Source organism: Berghia stephanieae, chromosome 7 (assembly GCF_034508935.2).
Source record: "Berghia stephanieae isolate SIO BIC M18660-M18661 chromosome 7, UCSD_Bste_1.3, whole genome shotgun sequence".
Taxonomy (NCBI): Eukaryota; Metazoa; Mollusca; class Gastropoda; order Nudibranchia; family Aeolidiidae; genus Berghia; species Berghia stephanieae.
This window is the reverse complement of record NC_088366.1, coordinates 47,099,679-47,120,209: the sequence shown is the minus strand read 5'-3', so window position 1 is coordinate 47,120,209 and position 20,531 is coordinate 47,099,679. Positions and strand designations below refer to the sequence as shown.

At 37.2% G+C, this 20,531-nt stretch overlaps 2 protein-coding genes across 2 annotated transcripts in view; one reads left to right on the top strand and one right to left on the bottom strand.

Moving 5' to 3' along the window:
• Window positions 1-379: 379 nt before the first annotated feature.
• Window positions 380-5,943, bottom strand: LOC144977390 (uncharacterized). The gene has a single exon (XM_078922554.1). The coding sequence runs from the start codon at window positions 5,622-5,624 to the stop codon at window positions 5,115-5,117; it is 510 nt and encodes a 169-aa protein (XP_078778680.1). The 5' UTR covers window positions 5,625-5,943; the 3' UTR covers window positions 380-5,114.
• Window positions 5,944-14,594: 8,651 nt separating this feature from the next.
• LOC144977387 (integrator complex subunit 10-like) overlaps window positions 14,595-20,531 on the top strand; it is a 53,217-nt gene continuing 47,280 nt past the window's right edge. The window contains exon 1 of the mRNA XM_078922550.1: window positions 14,595-14,621. Within this exon, the coding sequence (XP_078778676.1) occupies window positions 14,610-14,621 (12 nt within the window). The 5' untranslated portion in view covers window positions 14,595-14,609. The remainder of the gene's footprint in view (window positions 14,622-20,531) is intronic.

Here is a 20,531-nt window from a genome sequence, read left to right as displayed (position 1 = left end):
TTTAACATGTAGGACGGGACATGCCGCCTGTTAGGCAATATTACAATTTTTCGGACAAAGACAACGCTGTTAACGGCCAGGTACTCATTTTACACCAGAGTACAGTGAGAGAATGTGAGTAAAGAGTCTTTTCCAAGGACTCAACTATGCGCCGAGCGAGGCTTGAACCCAGGACCTTCCGATTGGAAAGCGAGTGTGATACCACTAGACCACATAGCCGCATTTGACTGTTTCCCTCTATGCCAAAGACTACGGCAAGGGCCAGAGGACAAAGACAGAAAGCAACTCAGAAGATAGAAGACAGCAAGTGACCCTCGGCCCACCATGCATTATCAGCTTATTTATCATCCAAAAAATAAAACAAAACAAACTCCAGGACTGAATTCAAAATACATGCAATTTTTAATTCAATACAGCCATGAATTCTGGCTTAGAAAGTACAAAAAAAATAGAAAATAAATAAACAAAATGGCGGACAAATCAAATCGACATGAATTAGAAACGGTAACAAAATGAATAGCTTGAACCAGGATGGGTAAGTAACATAGTTTTGTGTCAATTTTTACCCAAAAAAACCACAAAAAAACAGAATGATGAACTCATCGTCTTCAAACGCTATTCAGTATTATGTCGGGAGGACCCAGACACCTAACATTGAATACAGAGTTAAAATGACAGGAAATTCGAACTTTGATGACGCTGGAGTTTATCCCAATTTCAATACACAGCTCGAAAAAATTTCTAGCTATCCTTAGTATTGGACGCCCGTCTATAGTAAAGCACTTTACACCAGATCTAACAGAACCAGCTACCCAATCACTTCTGGGTGGCAGAAAAATAAATAAATCTCCACCCAGTGATTGCTCTACCCACTGGACTATAGAGACCCCCATTATCCGCCATAGGGATAAAGAAATTAACCCGATTTTCAAACTTGACGCAATAGTATAATATAACTATAAATAACAATAATTTCCAGCAACCTAATTCACCCCGCCATATTACAGTACACCCCATTGTGATGATTTGATGGGACGCATATTCTGCACCAGTGTAATACTAGTGAAAGTACAACTCACAATACAGAGAAATTATTGTTCGATTTTTATTTTTAAGGGTTTTACGGCCCTTGCAACACTTTTAGGTCACATCTGCGCCAGTAAAAAGGAAGAAAATCGGATAGTAAAAAAAAGGTTCAATAAATATAATTAAAGTACCCAAGACAAGTAAGACAAAGGGGAAATGGTACAAATAGGGAACAGATGTAAATTCCAAGAGCAGACTTTGTGCATAGTTTGATATCACTTAAATGTCTCATCCTGGCACAAGCACAGGTCCCAACTAATGGAATATACTCAAATGCCTACAAACCATTATATATATCTAAAAAAAAAAAATGTAACAGCACATAAGAGAGATGAAATTCAGTGGAAAAAAATATAACCTCCCAAAACTACAGCCAGGACGAAACCAAATAATCTCATTCCGAGACAAAGACAGAAAGCAGTTCAGAAAACAGATATAGCTGTATGTTTTTGTTTTTTGTTTTTTGTTTTTAAGGGTTTTACGGCGCTTGCAACACATTTAGGTTATTCAGTGCCAGTAAAAAGGAAGAAAATGGGATAGTAAAAAGTTCTGGAATTACAGTTAAAGCACCCAAGAAAAAGTAAGACAAAAGGGGAACTAGGAACAAATAGGGATCAGATGTAGAATCCAAGAGCATACCACCAATGTAATTAGTTTATAGAAGTAAGAAGACACAGTAAGTGACATCCCTGCCCACTATAGGAGGCCAGGAACCCCATCCAATACTGAGAAATTAGGTAGCAGGCACCGGTGTAAGACAAATATCTGAACAAGTGTGCAGGAAAAGTGCCAAACAAAGCAAAGAAATTGTAATTTTCTTTCATGCTTTGTTTAGATCTTTCACACACACCACACTTGTTCAGAGAAACATCATACGCACTACCACTTCTAGTATAAAACTGTTTTTAGTTGTACATAAAATTTAAAATAAATAAATAAAAAGAGTAATAAATATATAGTATGAAATAAATTCATTCCCATGGAAGACAACAACTGTTACAAACTCTTTCCAGATCACACTAACACTAACATGTTCATAATTAATTAAGAGAGACACTCACTACAACTACAACATCATCACAGGAGTATACCCCATACATTCTTCATCTATCATAATATACACCCCCCCCACCCCCCAATTCCTCGACATTCCCCTATTTGTTATATATTTACTTGAAAATGACGTGGTCTTATATTTTACCACACCCTCAAAATTAAATGAATCACTCCTTGACCTGTTCTAACAATAACAGTAATGTAATCAATTTACACAGCCACAGTGGTATGGTCTTTGCTTCGTACCCGAAAGATACCCAGTTCGAATATGGATCGCGTTCTGTGGCCTTCAGCAAGTCACCTCTCCGTAGCTCAATTTGTGAGAAAACATCTAGTGTGAGCAGCATGATTGATCAACCTCAATAGAAGTCACTCCAAACTAGGAAGAATATAGCATGCCTGACCATGATGTATAAAAGATAAAGAACAACCTGGTGGCGATTTCAAATCCTGATCTCCAAACTCCGACACGAACATTCAGGACTTCCCACATGGACAGTTTCACCCCCCTGACATCTATCAAAGACCTCAAAAAATTCTCATTTTACCCCAGGGCCATCACAGATTGGAACAATTTACCACAGGAAGTTACATCTGCACCCACTTTAGATTTATATACAGAGCTTCTAGATCACTGCTGAAATTTCACCTTAATGTTATTGTTCATGTCAAAATCTTCATGAGTGAAGGTGGACATTAAAGGAAGATTCAGATATACACGTATCTTATCCAAAGCACAGCAACTATTCATAATGGGAGGTCAAAGGAAACCCTTCCCGAAAATGCAGAGCCCTGGTTTCTACAGTCAAATTCAAATCCCACTAGGCACAAAGAGACAAATGGAAGAATGGAAAAGGGCATAAGTAGTGGTGCATGACGACTATACTTATATATGAATCCCAAAGGCCAACTATGCAAAAACCTGGACCCCGATTTGATCATGTAACTTGGTAAAAAAAATTTAAAATATTCAAAGTGTGGTAAAAGTGAAACATTATAATTATATCACAAGATTTGGAAGCTTGCCCACGATTCTGTCAAAAATTAACTATCAGATGATTAATAAAGACAAAACTAGCATTTCACAAAAACAAGTGTAATACAATTATAATTATTACTATCTCCAAACCATGTGTCTATTACTATTACTAAAACTCTACCCTATTCTTCCATGACATCCCGTGTTTGAGAGTCTTCGACAAGATTTAAATTAACTTGATTGATATTTAAAGGATGAGTTTTATGGCCAATTTAAAAAAATATGCAGTATTTTGATACAACCTATGACTACAACCCTTTTATTATAAAATCGAGACCAAAAACCAATAGTAGACAGTGATTTTAGTCAATGATTAGAAATCCAGACACATTGGACATGGACACTTAAAATTATTTCGAAGCCCTTGAATTTTGAAAGTTTACACAAAAGATTTAGACATCTTCAAGCGAAGATTATCAAACTACTTCAGCCTAAACATCAACAATGGCTACCACATAAACAACTCTCTCCGCCCTCAAATACAAATACTCAGAATAAACTTTGAGTAACATTCTGATTCAGAACATACCTTGCATTTTTACAACAAAGGAAGAGAAATAAATTGACATGAAAAGTATAAATATGTACCTATATCACAAAAACAAAAAAAAACACAAAAAACAAAAACAAAATGAGATTCTAATTCCCTAAATCAAATTTTATAATATATGTAACATACAAATATGAAAAATGCAAAATTGTTTAGAAAATAATTGATTGTAATTGTAATAGTGTGAGCATTTGAACATCAAAAAGCAGAGAAACCCGATGCAAGTATCACAGATTTAACTATGTCAAAGAATTGTCTTTAGCTTCATGCATGTGTGCTCAAACCCAGGCAGGTTAAAACTGAACAAAGGGATTTTAACTTTTTGCCTCAAACCCGTAACCTTAAGACATAATGACATATATCATTGTAATATATACATCATGTATAACAAACAGAAAAGATGGACAAGATATTTAACACATCCTCTTTTGCGAGAATGTATGGCAACAACTCGTTCAAATCATGCTTAGAACTAGAACCTATACTGCCTAACACTAGCTCTACCAAAACAATTTCTTTTCACTGTAGCCAGAATTTTATTTTGTTTTACCTCAATTATTGAGACATAATGATGACCCCTCGGGAGCCCTATTACTATTATACTAACACCACCTACCCTCTCTACATAGTTGCTCACCTCGAACTGAAGTTTCATTTATTCAAAGAGAAACAAATTGACACTGGGCTTGCAACCCTAACTCAAAATAAAGACTATAATAGAGTCTACAGACGTCTAGTAGATAAATAAAACTCCAACTCCAATTCAAGGTGAGCAATCATGATCTCTAAACTTATCATAAATTCTACAGTGATGATAGAAAAAAATTCTGGTCAAAACAAAGAAAGGTGGGAGCCTTATTAGAGTTTGGTATTATGTTCTTGTATCCATTTGTAAATAATGAATGCCATATTGCATTGTTTTAAAATACTTGTTATTATTATTAATATTAAACTTATAAAAGAGATTATCAATACTATAAAATTTTGGACTGGTGGATGATAGGATGCTTGTTCCAGAGTTTGGGATTTGGCACAATACTATCCTGTGTCTACAATAACTATATAAATTAATCAATCAAATTGTCATTGATGATCGTCCGCTCAATTTATAATCTGTACTTATACATAATACAAACACAACAATAAAAATAACTGAAAACACATTGATCCACAATGTGGAACCTGCTGCCAATAAATATGTGAATGAACAATCTCCTGTTCAATAATCTGTGGTGTGTAAATCATACTGCGCAATTGTTGAACAGAGCACCAGTTCGACGAAGAAATAAAATGCTTAAACTTAAATTCCATTTTGACTTCCATTTCCATGTCACTTTCTATTTTCACACACTCGTCATTCTATCAATTTACCAAAAGGCACTTTCACAAACTTCGTTGCGTGTTTGTGGAATGTTGAGATACGTCTGATGATCCAGAGTAATGGAAACTATCTGAGCTATCCTCATTATCGGATGATGAAACATACGCTTTCACATTGAAATCTGGTGAGAATGGAGATTTTGATGGCACCTCTTTTTGACTGAACTGATATTGCACTCGTCGAACTGCTTCCTGAATGAGAGACTGGTCACGTAATAATTTATCAAGTAGGGTCCGGGAATCTTCAAGAACATCACATTTAATTTTCGATACTTTAGATGGTCGATGGCACTTATGTAAATATTGTTTGTGATCAGGAGAATGTACATGACTGCGTGAACACGCTCCGTAGGAACAGTTGACATGGCGTCTGTTTTGGTATGGCGAGTTCCTGCGAGGACAATTTCTCTCGCTATTTTTAAGACATAAGCGTTCCTTTAAATCTGATACAATTCCATCAAGATCAAATTCAACATGAGGAGGCATATTTTCAGACTTCACTAAGATAGGCATGGCAGAAAATAATGGTATCAGAATAATAAACGTTACTTGCGAACGTCGAAGTGTCTATTCAGATTTACTGTCCTGACGGAACAATGGGGAATTTCTCAGACTGTTTATGTTTACGATTGGTCTCGCACGATTAAAATCCATGCGCGTATGAAATAGTTCTTCATTTATTCTTATGATAATTATTTTTATTTCAGTTGTATAGATAAAAACACTGCTTTAAAATAAAACCACTATGTTAAAAAAGCTATGTGATAGCAATTTAGACAAATACTTGAATGAGTGTAATTTTATTGTGTATGAATTTGCGTAGCGATGCTATGTTTTGACCGGTTTTCGTGTTGATTGGTTAACTGCGCTTTGTGTTTAGAAACTGTGTCGAGGCAAAGCACCAGTGTTTGCGTCATCATTCAACAATCAAATCAGGTCATTTGACATGACCTTTGAACGTTGTTTTCTTTTTGCGATCGAGAAAAATATGTAATTTCTTTAAATAGTATAATTAACGAAAATATTTTTGATTTTAATAATATTTAAAATGTTCTTTTTATGTTAATTGAGTGTTAAATAATTCTAATGTTATTGTTACAACTGCACCGTCTCTAAAACTTCTCCTTGACCTCACGGTAAATATGTAAACAGAGAAACTGGGTCACAAACATGTTTTTAGTTTGTCTCTCTATCAATAATAATGAGGTCATCACGGCGGCGAGAGGAACGAGAATTTGCTGTTGTTGTCTGGGTGTGTTGTGCTTAGGGTTTATCAATAATTTACCAGCGGCTGGAAATAAACGGGTGGCCTATTGCCAGACTTTGTAATTACGCGAACACTAAAGCTTATCTATTTTTTTTTTTTTTATTATTATCTGAGAGCAAAATATTAACCGGCGATGTCATTCATTAATTTTCTCTCTTCCATTCAGCACCATCTTCATCTCTAAACAAAATGCGAGTAGTGATCAAATCTAAATCTAACAAGTTTTCATGAGATTTTCGACCACTAGACAGCTTTCCCAAGGGAAGCAAAACCATGATGATGTTGTTGATGACGATGGTGGTGATGATGATTACGATGTTCTTCGAAATATTGTTTTGTTATAAATGTGTAACCAATTTATGACAAATTTGCCACCATTTTGGAGACAATAAAGACATTATTATTATTATTATTATTATTATTATTATTATTATTATTATTATTATTATTATTATTATTATTATTCATCCCGCCCTGAGCCAGGTTTTCAGAACGTGTATATCTGGTTAATACAGTTTAGTGAGCATTACTCATAAAAATGGATGAACCCCCCTTCAAAAAGAAAAAAAAAAAAAAAACAACAAAAAGTAACGTCATCTTCGTTCTATCTATTTATTGATTGCAGTTATTTCCTGCCCTGGCGTTGTGTTCATGAGTAACTGGACTCCGAAATGAATGATTATTGGACAGTTGAAAGTGACGGAACTTATAAAAGGAACGAAATTGACAATACTCAGCTCTTTGTTATTGTTTTTAGACAGACATTTTGGTGACTATTTCTCACTTAATAATAAATCAATCAGACTATAAATAGTATGCGCTTGGCTAAGAAGCTCATAACATTGCCATCCAGAAGTATAACGGACCAACACACAAAACTGTATGTATCCATGAACGTCTATAGTCGGGTTAATACAGTTCAGTGAGCATTACTCATAAACGCGGATGGCAAAAAACAATAACAAAGACCTGAGTGACGTCATCTTCGAACTATCTATAGATAGTATGCGCTTGGCTAAGAAGCTCACAACATTACCATCTGGAAGCATAACGGACCAACACACAAAACTATGTGTAACCTTAAACGTTTATAATAGTCTGGGTAATACAGTTTAGTGAGAATTACTCATAAACGCGGATGGCAAAAAGCACTAAAGTGACGTCAACTTCGTTCTTCGTGACCAATACGACTTTTTTTATTTTTCAAACCACTTGAAAAGCAGATCCGCAATATGAATATGAACTCCTTTAAGATTGGCAAAACATGAAAGCGGCGTGACGTTAATAACAGTCAAAAGTGATGTGGTCTAATTCTAACTTCAAACATACGGAGAAAATAAAACAAAAGCAAACATAATATAGATATTATTATATATATATATATATATATATATATATATATATATATATATATATATATATATATATATATATATATATATATATATATATATATCAAGGACAACTATACTGAAAGGACAATCATATGGAATCTTCAGGCAACGCTAGTGGGGGCCAACAAAAAAATATAGAAAATTTACACCAAAATAACAGCAGGGACATTATATGGCAAGATCTACCTTTTTAGAGAGTGATTGTGAATTCTGGGTCCAAAAAAAATTTAATGATTATTATTATCAGCAGTGAATAGGAGTAGCCAAGAAACGGAAAGGATGAGTAGTTAGATATTCTAAAAACTGACCTTATAGTGATTGATTCAGGATGATTTCTTTAGAAGCTTGATTAATGAATGTAAATGTAATGTGATTATGAGGAAGAGGATGAACAATTAGATGAAGGGGAAAGGAGATGTACAATATCAACAAAGGGAGGTAATCTGCGGAGGATGATCCCAAGAAAAATATGAATACCGAAATATCTACTAAGGGATGCACTACATAGTAGTTGTAATTAGGATCTCTCGAATTTATTAATTTTTTGAACACTATTTCATCCCTATAAGGGATGATCGGTCTGCCAGGTAGAATTTTCATTGGGATACCTGCAGACCAATGTCTTTCACAAATAACAAATTTTGTCGGATGTGGCTCAATATCATCACGAGGAGGGATTTGTTTAACCATGTTTACCGGTCTGGTTCCTCTTTATAGGCAATCTGAACACACAACATTTGTTGGCTTTATTGTAGTTACCATTGTAATTCGCAACACCACAATTTTCCCCATCTTGAATTTGCTAACAAATCACGTCCATGAACATCAGACCCACAAGAGGCAAAAGTTCATGTGAGGAAAAACATTCAGAGTACTGGTTCATTCAATATAGTCAATGGAGTAGCATCAAATTCATAGTTCCATTCCATTCCATATTCATAGAGTTAATTAATAAAGTAACATATCAGATCAATATATATTCAGAGTACAATAGTCTGATTTTTAATAAAGGGCGCGTCTTTTTCTTCTTTTTCTCAGCTAGCTGTTCACGATGTACAGCTGCAAAAATTTGTATGAAACTCTGGATCATTTTGTCGTAATAAAAATGTTTTATCACGACTTTAAAAAAAAACAATAGGAAAGTATTTCGCTTATTACAGCTATATTAAAATCGATAACGGGTGAGGATCTGAACTCAAAAATGATTTATAGTGTCGAAATTATGATTTTCCGCTTATCCATTTTGAAAGAATTTGTTAAAATGGAATGTTCAGTTAATTGAAACTTATATGATGTTCGTACAGAATCTGAATATGAAGGAACGACAGACAAGTTTACATTTTATAACAATCAATATACGTGTTTGATGAATACAAATAAAAGTGAACATTACGCACTTCCAACATTATTTTGAGTTCAAAGTTTTGAGGAATAGCTTGGTATTTATGCCAAAGAGGATTACATAAATTTAATGTAGACCAGTCAAAAGTAGAAATTCATCAATTTATGATACAGTGTTTCCACAAAATGTGCTTGTGTTCAACAACAACGTAACAACAATAACATGCAAAACTCAGAGTTGATTGTGAAATTCCAATTCCATAGATGTCCTCTTTAATGGCTTATCGATAGATACAAGTAGACTTCTTTTCGCAGCTTTACGAGAAAGGAACCGATAGAGATTCTGTATCATATCGTATTGTTTAAGAGCTTATAGGTTTAAAAGAAAACTTTAAATGCTGTGTGAATCGGTCATGCATAGATACAATTTTTCAAAGTTAAATATAAACATTCAATGTTAATTTGACAATTTTGAGTATTTAATCACTAGTTCAAATAAGTTAAAACTAGAGATTCATATCAGTCTTCGGTAATTGCGATGTGATGTAAATAAAAAGCAATAAATTATAAAGTCAAAATTGGATGCAAACTACATAAGTTGTTACTTTATGTTAATGTGTTTTGCTTTTATTCGGAAAATAGTAATTTTTGTAATAGTATGATGTGAACTCATAACCACTAGCCGGAACTACTGCGTCACAAGATTTTTTTGAAAAACGATGAAGTCATCTCTTACTTTGTGGTGCGAAACTGTTTAAATATTTAGCAGTGTAAAATCTCTAATTGTATGACAGCGGTTTTAAAGTGGCTTTTTATAGGTTGTGAAGAAGAAATCTTTTTTTGTGATATGGCATCACAATTCAATATGGGCCAACATCTTTATTCAGTTAAGAGAAATTGATTCGGAGGTTGACACAAAGTTTTGCAACTTCTGATAGAGGGACATCTTAGAAAAACTAGAAAAACATGCACCATTCATAAAACATCTGACTACTATAGTTCATTCCTTAGAGTACAGTCAATGAGTAGCATCAGAATCAGATCCATAGTTCCCTTCCATAGTCATAGAGTTGTTTAATAGAGTCTCATCTTAGATCAATGAGACAAAACTATATATTCAGACTACTAGTTCATTCCTTTCAGTCAATGGAGTAGATCAGATCCATAATTCCTTTCCATAGTCACAGAGATAATAGTAATAGAGTGAGTGAGTGTAACTGTAACAACAGTAACATCTCAGATCACTGAGGCAAAACTATATATTAAGAGTCTTAGTTACTAGTCCCATACGATTGACAGTCATATCAGCAACACAGATCCATGTAATGGGCATAACTATATATTCAGAGTCAGAGTCCAAGTTCCATCATATATGAATATGATATGGTAATATCAGACCCACTAACTAGCAACTTCTACTAGACTAGAAGTTCTAGATAGAGTAGAAATAGAAAGGACTGTTCAAGTTCAAGATAACGTTGTGAAGTTGACGTGACGAGCAAAGGGGCCCTCTAGACTTATACACTAGACTAAAACAATAAAGTCAATATTTGTCAGTTAACCATATAGAAAAAATATATAAATATAAAGCCGCAGGCCATAATTCATACTAAAATAAGGAAAAGTAATTTAATCCGATTCGGATTCCGAATCAGGAGGAGTCTGATTCTGATTATCTGTGCGACTCGACAGAACAACACGACAATGGGCCCAACTATCGTCTGCAGGAACTACAGTTGATAATTCTAAACATGTCTTAAATAATTATTACGCAACTATTATTGGTACTTACCACTTTTCAAAGATTCTGGTTCGATAAATTAGCCATAGTTATTAAAAGGTATTGAAATCAGATTCGTACTTTCGATTTCAAAAAAGATACGCAGTGGCTATTTTTACAGTCCCGTAAAGATGGTTCTCGGGGCTATTTTTACAGTCCCGTAAAGATGGTTCTCGGGGCTATTTTTACAGTCCCGTAAAGACGGTTCTGGTGGCTATTTTTACGGCGTTGCGGGTAATAGATTTATAAATAGTAACAGATTGGCTGAGTAGACGCCATTGGCTCTAAAACTCTCACTCACTTCGTTCAGGTGCGGCAAGTTAGCATCCTCTCTCTCTCTCTCTCTCTCTCTCTCTCTCTCTCTCTCTCTCTCTCTCTCTCTCTCTCTCTCTCTCTCCCCCTCTTTCTTTCATTCTTTCTCTATGTCTTTCTTTCTTTCTCTTTCTCTCTCTTCTCTCTTTCTTTTTACTTTCTCTTTTTTTCTATCTCTCTCCCTCTTTCTTTCTTTCATTCTTTCCCAATCTCTTTCTTTCTCTATTTCTCCTCTCTCTCTCTCTCTCTCTCTCTCTCTCTCTCTCTCTCTCTCTCTCTCTCTCTCTCTCTCTCTCCGGTCTTTCTTTGTTTCTCTCTCTCTCTCACTCTTTCTTTCATTCTTTCTCTATCCCTTTCTTTCTTTCTTTCTTTCTTTCTTTCCCTATCTCTCATTTTCTCTCTCTCTCTCTCCCTCTCTCTTTCTTTCATTCTTTCCCAATCTCTTTCTTTCTCTCTCTCTTTCTCTCTCTCTCTCTCTCTCTCCCGGTCTTTCTTTGTTTCTCTCTCTCTCTCACACTCTTTCTTTCATTCTTTCTCTATCCCTTTCTTCCTTTCTTTCTTTCTTTCCCTATCTCTCATTTTCTCTCTCTCTCTCTCTCTCTCTCTCTCTCTCTCTTTCATTCATTCTTTCCCAATCTCTTTCTCTCTCTCTCTCTCTCTCTCTCTTTCTCTCTCTCTCTCTCTCTCTCTTTCTCTCTCTCTCTCTCTCTCTCTCTTTTTTTTTTTTTCCTTTCTCTTTTTCTCTATCTATCTCTTTCCCTAGTGGTACCTCAAAGCCTAGGCAGAGGGGTCTGACCAATGCTATCTATACACTATCTGACCCATAGCCCTACTATATGACTCTTTTAGTACGCCATGGTCTGACCACAAGGTGAACACCGCTTTGGCGGAGAACAATAAAACAACCTCCTAACTGGGAAGGGAGGAGCAATACAGCGACCACTCTTGTCTGGTCGGAACAAACACTGGGTCAATCGGTAAAGGAGAAGAAGCAACGCGATGGTGGGACCAAAGTAAAATGCCCTCTCCACCTCGGCGCCCCAATGAGGATCAGTCTTGGGCACCTCTATTCTTTTGGATCATGACCGACCATGGTAGAGAATCATCATCATTATTTACTTTCTTTTTAAAAAAATATATTCAAAAGAACAATATTTAAGCATGAGGTGTTTCGCAATGTGCATCTTTACCATGGACATCCACATTGGGGGGGGGGGGGGTAGTCATTTATCCACAATACGGTTGGGAGGTTGGGGGGGGGGGGGGGGTTCTAAAATTATGGTCAAAATGTGTCCAATTGGTTTGTGAACAGCCTCTTTTCTGAAATTGGATTCAAACCCACTCTCACGTGAGAAGACTGCACCCTGAATGTTAGACGTCTACGTCTTTTAAAATTGTATAAACCGTTAGTCCTTCCTGACTGGTTATACTGGTAGAGTATAAACAAAAGCCAACCTGTAAAGTATTATATCTTGAGGGGTGTCGACTCAAGCAGGAACTAGATATACTTTCAGTGTTTGATAATAGATCTATATTATGTATGTTTGACAGAAAAAAATAATCAAGACATACAACCTAACCTGCCCACTGATGATAGAAAACGGGCTGTTCTGTACTGCAAACATAACTTATGCAAAAAACAAACAAAAATTATATGTAATAAAAATGACAGTACCGTAAAAATCACTAAGAGAATTGACTTCACATTAACTGTTTGTTAATTTTAGTTTTAGCTTCAGATCTAAATATGTTAAATGAAATTAATTTTGCTTTCATTCACCGCCTCTTTATCTGTACATCTAAATATCGGGAGAAATTATATGTGAAGTTTTGTGAATACTGCAAAAAGATGATAATCTATAACTATGCGGATAATTGAACAGAATCGCATCAACGCCATAAAAATAACCATGAGAACCGTCTTTACGGGACTGTAAAAATAGCCCCGAGAACCATCTTTACGGGACTGTAAAAATAGCCCCGAGAACCATCTTTACGGGACTGTAAAAATAGCCCCGAGAACCATCTTAACGGGACTGTAAAAATAGCCCCGAGAACCATCTTTACGGGACTGTAAAAATAGCCCCGAGAACCATCTTTACGGGACTGTAAAAATAGCCCCGAGAACCATCTTTACGGGACTGTAAAAATAGCCACTGCGAAAAAGATAAAAACCCAATCACTCAGTTTGTAAGAGGGCGTCATAGAAAAATAGTTCATACTTTCCTGTGAAATTTTTGATAGTTCACTACCTTTTTGTATATTTTCATATCATTCAAGACAAAAGAAATAATATTATTTAAAACTTATGGTCGTCAATTTACCAATTTATTATAAAGTACCGAAATTATAAGAACAGAATCAATTATTGCGCATTCAAGGAAATTGTATCAAGGCAGAAAAGCGGTAGTTTTGCTTGAAATCGTTATCTAACCAATGGCCCCACTAGCGGGGGCTGAAAATCCAAGGCGAGCCTCCTTTCTAAAGCCCTCCTTGATATATATATATATATATATATATATATATATATATATATATATATATATATATATATATATATATATATATATAATATATATAATATATATATATATATATATATATATATATATATATATATATATATATATATATATACACACACATATATATATAGATAATAGAACCCAGGACCGATCCGAAAGGCGAGTGCAATATCACTCGACCACATCGCCGCACACATGTAATGCAACGCCAGTTCCCCCCCCCCCCCCCACACACACCACACACACACACGCATTGTCATTTCATTATCTCCTGGTGTGCAGTCGGTTGCATTTAAAATGAGAGCAACCCCGTCCTTATCGCGTGAGAGACCAACTTCAGTTGCATATAAAATACTAAAGAATATAATATGAGCGCTATATACATGTATAGTATTTTCCGGAATCTAGCACGCTCTCGGGAGGGGCCAAAAAGCGTGCTAAGATTCGACCGTGCGGAAATCCGATGCTGGACTTATTATATAGATAAAATCGGCCACCCAGCTCCTGCATGCCGTATTGCAGAGCATGCTGGAATTCGGTGTGCTAGAATCCAGCGAGAAGATACAAAAAAAAAAAAAAAATAAAAAAAAAAACTGTTTCAAGAGGCCCGGTGCAAAATGTGTGTAATGTTAGTATTGAGCACGCTTGATCAGATTTCAACTCTTGATCTCCAAACACCGATACGAACATCCAGGTCTTCCCACATCGACAGTTTCATCCCCGGACATCCACCAAAGACCTCAGAAAATTCTCAATTTACCCCAGAACCGTCACAGATTGGAACAATTCACCGCGGGAAGTTACATCTGCACCCACTTTAGATTTATTTACAGAGCTTCATGAGTGAAGGTGGACATTAAAGGAAGATTCAGATTCAGAATGCATACAGAGGTCAGTAGTTCGATTCCTGTCAATCTGAACTGAACTGATCGCATGACTCTTGGGAGTGAGATTGACATTTGGATAAGGCATTGAAGTTTGGCTGTACTGAGTGCATTCAATTTACTCTCCTGTTCGTGAATAATCAGTGTGCCTAGCGCTGCCATCGTAAACTTATAGTCTGACACTGATAAAAATATGACGTCAAAAGACAAGTCTTTGGCCACAAAAGAAAACAAATCGTGAGTTGTATTCAATTGGGCAACCAATGAAATCACTTGTTCCCTTGAGCACTACTTACGACATCTCACTAGACGGTGCAAAAACCTAAAAAATGACGTCAAACTTTTAGTCCTAGTTTCGTTCTAGTGTCATGCTTTTAGTTGACGATGGCCACGGTCATAGATGCTATACATTTCTGTAATTTACTCACAACAAACACATGACAACCTACCACCAAACAAAACTACGTGTAACCTAAAACGTTGATATTACTATTAAGTACTCTTCAAACATTTATTTAGTGAGAACTGAACTGATCATCCAAAGGTGTTCTAAAAACAATAACAAAGAAACTTCGTGTGTTGTTTCACTTTGTTGATAGGAAATTGGATTCAATAGTCTGATGTCACGTCGCCCAGCAACGGCGGCCATCGTGGTTCTAAACAAAGAAAATCATTACTTTTTATTCTTCATGCTGGCTAGAACTTTTCATATGTCTTGTGATCAGAATGGGTAAAAGTCAAAACATGATCAGATTTATAATGTTTTTTCCCCTCTGGATACGCTTTTATGCTCGTCTGATAAATATTTCAAAAGGGCGTCCGCCATTGTTCCGATAGTTTAGAGCCAGTTACTAAGTTACCATGCGTCATTACGAGGGAAGTGACGTTGCGACTGTTGAAGCGTATTGAAAGAAATTTAAATTCCGAGATCAAACGATTCCCCGTACAGTTCGGCAACTAAAACGAATGAGTTGCACTCACTCTGCTATGATAAGACAAGAGACGCAGTGCAATCCAGGAGTCACTTCCCCAAAAAGTACTTAAAAATACAAGAACGCCGCCGTGGATGAACAGGAAAATACGAGCACTACTATGACGCAAAGCAAAAGCATTCAAGCGGGCTAAACTGAGCGGAACCTGGGATACATACAAATCGTTGCAGCGTCAAAGCAGGCATGAAATAAGGCAAGCAGAATGGACGCCAATGTTATAGAAAAAGGACCTGAAACAAACAATACCAAGCCATTTTGGAACTACATAAAAAGCAAGAAAAACGATTACAATGGTGTAGCCCCATTGAAAAAAAATGAAACCCTGTACATTGAGGGGAAGGATAAAGCAACTATCCTCTTGGATCAATTTAAATATGTCTTTACCCCCCATAATCCACACGATACAACTACCCCACCGACACCACAGAGGTGTGACCAATCTCTTACTAATATAATAATAATAATAATAATAATGCTGAAAACTTATATAGCGCTATAACTCCGAGACACCAGACTCTAAGCGCTTAAATTACAAATTACTTTGGCTGAAACATACTCATTCACACACACAAGCACACACACACACACACACACACACACACACACACATACACACACACAACACAACACACAACACAAACCAAACCTATCTTGCTTCTCATACCATCTACTAAAATTGAAACAAATATGTTTTAAGGGAACGTTTAAAAATAGACAAAGATTCTTTTTCACGAATGCTCTGCGGTAAGGCGTTCCAAATAGAGGGTCCGAAATGAGAAAAGGATCTCATTCCAGCATTTTTCCGAATTCGAGGGACAACTAGTTTTGTGGAATCACTGGCCGAACGTAAGGGGCGGGGTTTTGAATATCTTTCAATTAGTTCTGAAAGGTAGGAAGGGGCAGTACCTTCAAGACAACGATACACTAAAACACAAGCTTTGAATTTAATTCTTTTCCCAACAGGCAGCCAATGCAGGTCATGAAGTAGAGGTCCGGCAGAGTCGCACCTACGCTTCATGAATACTAGTCTGGCAGCGCTGTTTTGGACAATCTGAAGACGTTTCAGATTGTATTGCGAAACGCCAAACAACAGAGCATTACAATAATCCAATTTCGATAGTACGATATCAACATAAACATCTCAGGAGTTGAAAAGTTGCTGAAAAACGTCGACCCATCTAAGGCGTCAGGTCCAGATAACATCCCCAACACAGTACTAAAGGAGTGTGCTGAGAGTTTGGCCCTCTCATTATGCATAATTTTCCAAAAATCGGTCGACACCGGGATGCTCCCTAATGACTGGCTGAAGGCAAACATCGCACCTGTATTCAAAAAAGGCAACAAAAATAAAGCAGAGAATACCGTCCAATCTCACTGACGTCTGTAATATCAAAGCTATTAGAGTATATAATCTGTAAACATGATGAACCACTTTGAGAACAGTGACATCCTAACTGACCTGAACCACGGGTTTCGCAAAGGATACTCATGTGAAAGCCAACTCCTAATAACTGTAAACGACCCTTTGAGACCAGAATGCCAACACTCAGGCAGAAATCGGCACCCTCGACTTTTCCAAAGCATTTGATACTGTGCCCCATCAAAAACTCCTGCAGAAACTAGAAAATTATGAAATTCGAGGCTCTCTACACACATGGCTTTGTAATTTCCTCACAAAACGTACCGTGAAAGTAGTCCTAGACGGCACGTCATCGGATGAATGTCCAGTCAAATCAGGAGTACCACAGGGAACGGTGCTAGGACCCGTACTATTTCTTTGTTTCATCAATGACCTACATCTACGAGTAAAATCTCAGATTAGGTTATTCTCCGATGACTGTCTAATATACCGACCAATAAAATCTGCAAATGATCAAAAATTGCTACAAGAGGACTTGAATAGTCTCGAACAGTGGGCTAATGATTGGGGAATGAAATTTAACGCAAACAAATGCTACATCCTCAGCACAGCTAAAAAGTACAATGAGACCTACAAGTTAAACAACACCGTCCTGAAACAAGTCGACGATAACCCATACCTTGGCATTACCTTCTCAAAGGACTTGAAATGGGGGAAACACATTAACAAAATAACCCAAAAGGCAAGCTACACCCTCGCGTTTCTCCGCCGAAATCTTAGCCACGCCCCAACGCTATGCAAACAAAACGCCTACCTCGCACTTGTGAGATCACAATTGGAATACGGAGCAGTTGCTTGGGACCCCTACCTGGAAGAGGATATTCAAAAACTTGAGAGAGTCCAGAGACAAGGCGCCCGGTTCATAACTGGGAACTATAACTATAAGAGCAGAACCCCAGGATGCATGACAAAAATGTTAGAGGAAAGAAACCTCATCAGCCTCCAACAAAGAAGAAAAGAAACCCGTCTGTCATTCATGTTCAAGATTATAACAGATCAAATACCATCAATAAAGGCAGACTCCTTTTTCACGCCACCACCGAACAAAAGAAAAATCCGAGCACTCACTTTTGCCAACCACATAACCGAAACCCCCATTGAGAGATACGCCACAAACAATTTGAACTGCTTCAAAATCCCACAGACAAGAACACAAAACTTCAGAAATTCTTTCTTCATTAGAACTATCTCGGAGTGGAATGGGCTGGATGAACTGGTCATCATGGCACCACACCTAAACGATTTCAAGGCCCTACTGACATGGGCCCGCGCCAATGCTATCTATACACATGCCGACTCGTCGGGAATCTGGCGTGAAAACTAGAAGGCCCACGAGTCCCGCTGACAGCACTTAACTCTCTCTCTCTCTCTCTCTCTCTCTCTCTCTCTCTCTCTCTCTCTCTCTCTCCCTCTCCCTCTCTCTCCATCTCTCTCTCTCTCTCTCTCTCTCTCTCTCTCTCAAACTTCTACATTTAATGAAAATCAAACGTTAAACACATAAAATAAGATTTGCAAGCAAAAAGTGCAATTGAAGTTTATTTTATAAAAATATATGATAATAATTTTTGTATGGAAGTGCTAGTACTAGCGATGATGATGATGATGATGATGATGATGATGATGATGATGATGATGATGATGATGATGATGATAATAATAATAATAATAATAGTTTGTTTTTTTTACAGAGTGGGAGAGAGAGAGAGAGAGAGAGAGAGAGAGAGAGAGAGAGAGAGAGAGAGAGAGAGAGAGAGAGAGAGGGTCAAAAGAAATGATGGTATCAGCGACGAATATGATGATGATAATAATAATAGTTTGTATTTTACAATGTTTCAAATTAGTTAATACGTAGGCAACGCCAGGCCAATAATTAGTTCAGTTCCAGACAGAGAATATTAATAATAGATGTTTAACTATTTATTGAATTAGTATATAATTACTTGATATCAAGATGGCGATGATGACGATGATAATGAGAATGATGAATTTAACTTCTTTCAAATAAAAGTCATACAATAATTACACACACACACACACACACAAACACACATTATATTTATATACAAATATTATAAAGGCTAGCACTATTCAGTATCTGATACTGAATAGTGGTTTTGCACTATTCAGTATCTGATACTGAATAGTGGTTTTGTACTATTCAGTATCTGACACTGAATAGTGGTTTTGCACTATAATACGGTGTTTTTTTTTCCGAAACCTGACAAATTTATGGGAAGAGGGCAGCTGTGGGAGTGAATATGGGACTCAGAGAAGTGTACACCAGTGGGGAGTGAACCTGGGACTGGGTTTCGGCGGGTTTCCAAATAAAAAGCAATTACTTTTTTACGAAACACGACGACACCTGGCAATATCCGACAAAGTTATGAGAGGTAGGCAGCAACGTGTGTGTGTGTGTGTGTGAGTGTGTGTGTAGGGGGGGGGGGGGGGGGGGGGGGGGAGGAGAGGATGAACCTGAGATTCAGGGAAGTGTACACCAGTGGGGAGTGAACCTGGGACTCTGGGTTTTGTAAAAAAGCAATAACAATATGGGGGGGGGGGGGGGGGGGGATTACATTTTTACGAAACCCGACAATATGCGGCAAAGTTGTGGAAAGTAGGCAAAGCGTGGGGAGTGAACCTGGAACTCAATGAAGTGTACACCAGTGGGGAGTGAACCTGAGACTATGGTTTTCGGCGGGCTTCAGCTAGTTTCATATAAAAGCAATTAATTTTTTACGAAACTCGACGAAACCTGGCAATATCCGAGAAAGTTATGGGTAGTAGGCAACAGTGTTGGGGAGTGAACCCGAGATTCGGGGAAGTGTACACTAGTGGGGAGTGAACCTGGGACTGGGTTTCGGCGGGTTTTGAAAAAAAAAAGCAATTACTTTTTGTTTACAAAATGCACCAAATCCCAACAAAATGGGGCAAAGTTATGGAAAGTAGGCAAATAATGGGGAGTGAACCTGAGACTAAGGGAAGTGTACACCAGTAGGGAGTGAACCTGAGACTATGGTTTTCGGCGAGTTTCAGCGAGTTTCACATAAAAGCATTCACTTTTTTACGAAACCCGGCAATATCCGACAAAGTTGTGGGAAGTAGGCAACAGTGGGGAGTGAACCTGAGACTCAGGGAAGTGTACACCAGTGGGGAGTGAACCTGAGACTATGGTTTTCGACGGGTTTCAGGTGGTTTCATATAAGAGCAATTACTTTTTTACGAAACCCGGCAATATCAGACAAAGTTGTGGGAAGTAGGCAACAGTGGGGAGTGAACCTGAGACTCAGGGAAGTGTACACCAGTGGGGAGTGAACCTGAGACTATGGTTTTTGGTGGTTTTCAGCGAGTTTCATATAAAAGCAATTACTTTTTTACGAAATCCAACGAAACCTGGCAATATCCGACAAAGTTATTGAAGTAGGCAACAGTGGGGGGTGATCTTGAGATTCAGGGAAGTACACTTGTGGGGAGTGAACCTGGGACTCTGGATTTTGTAAAAAAGCAA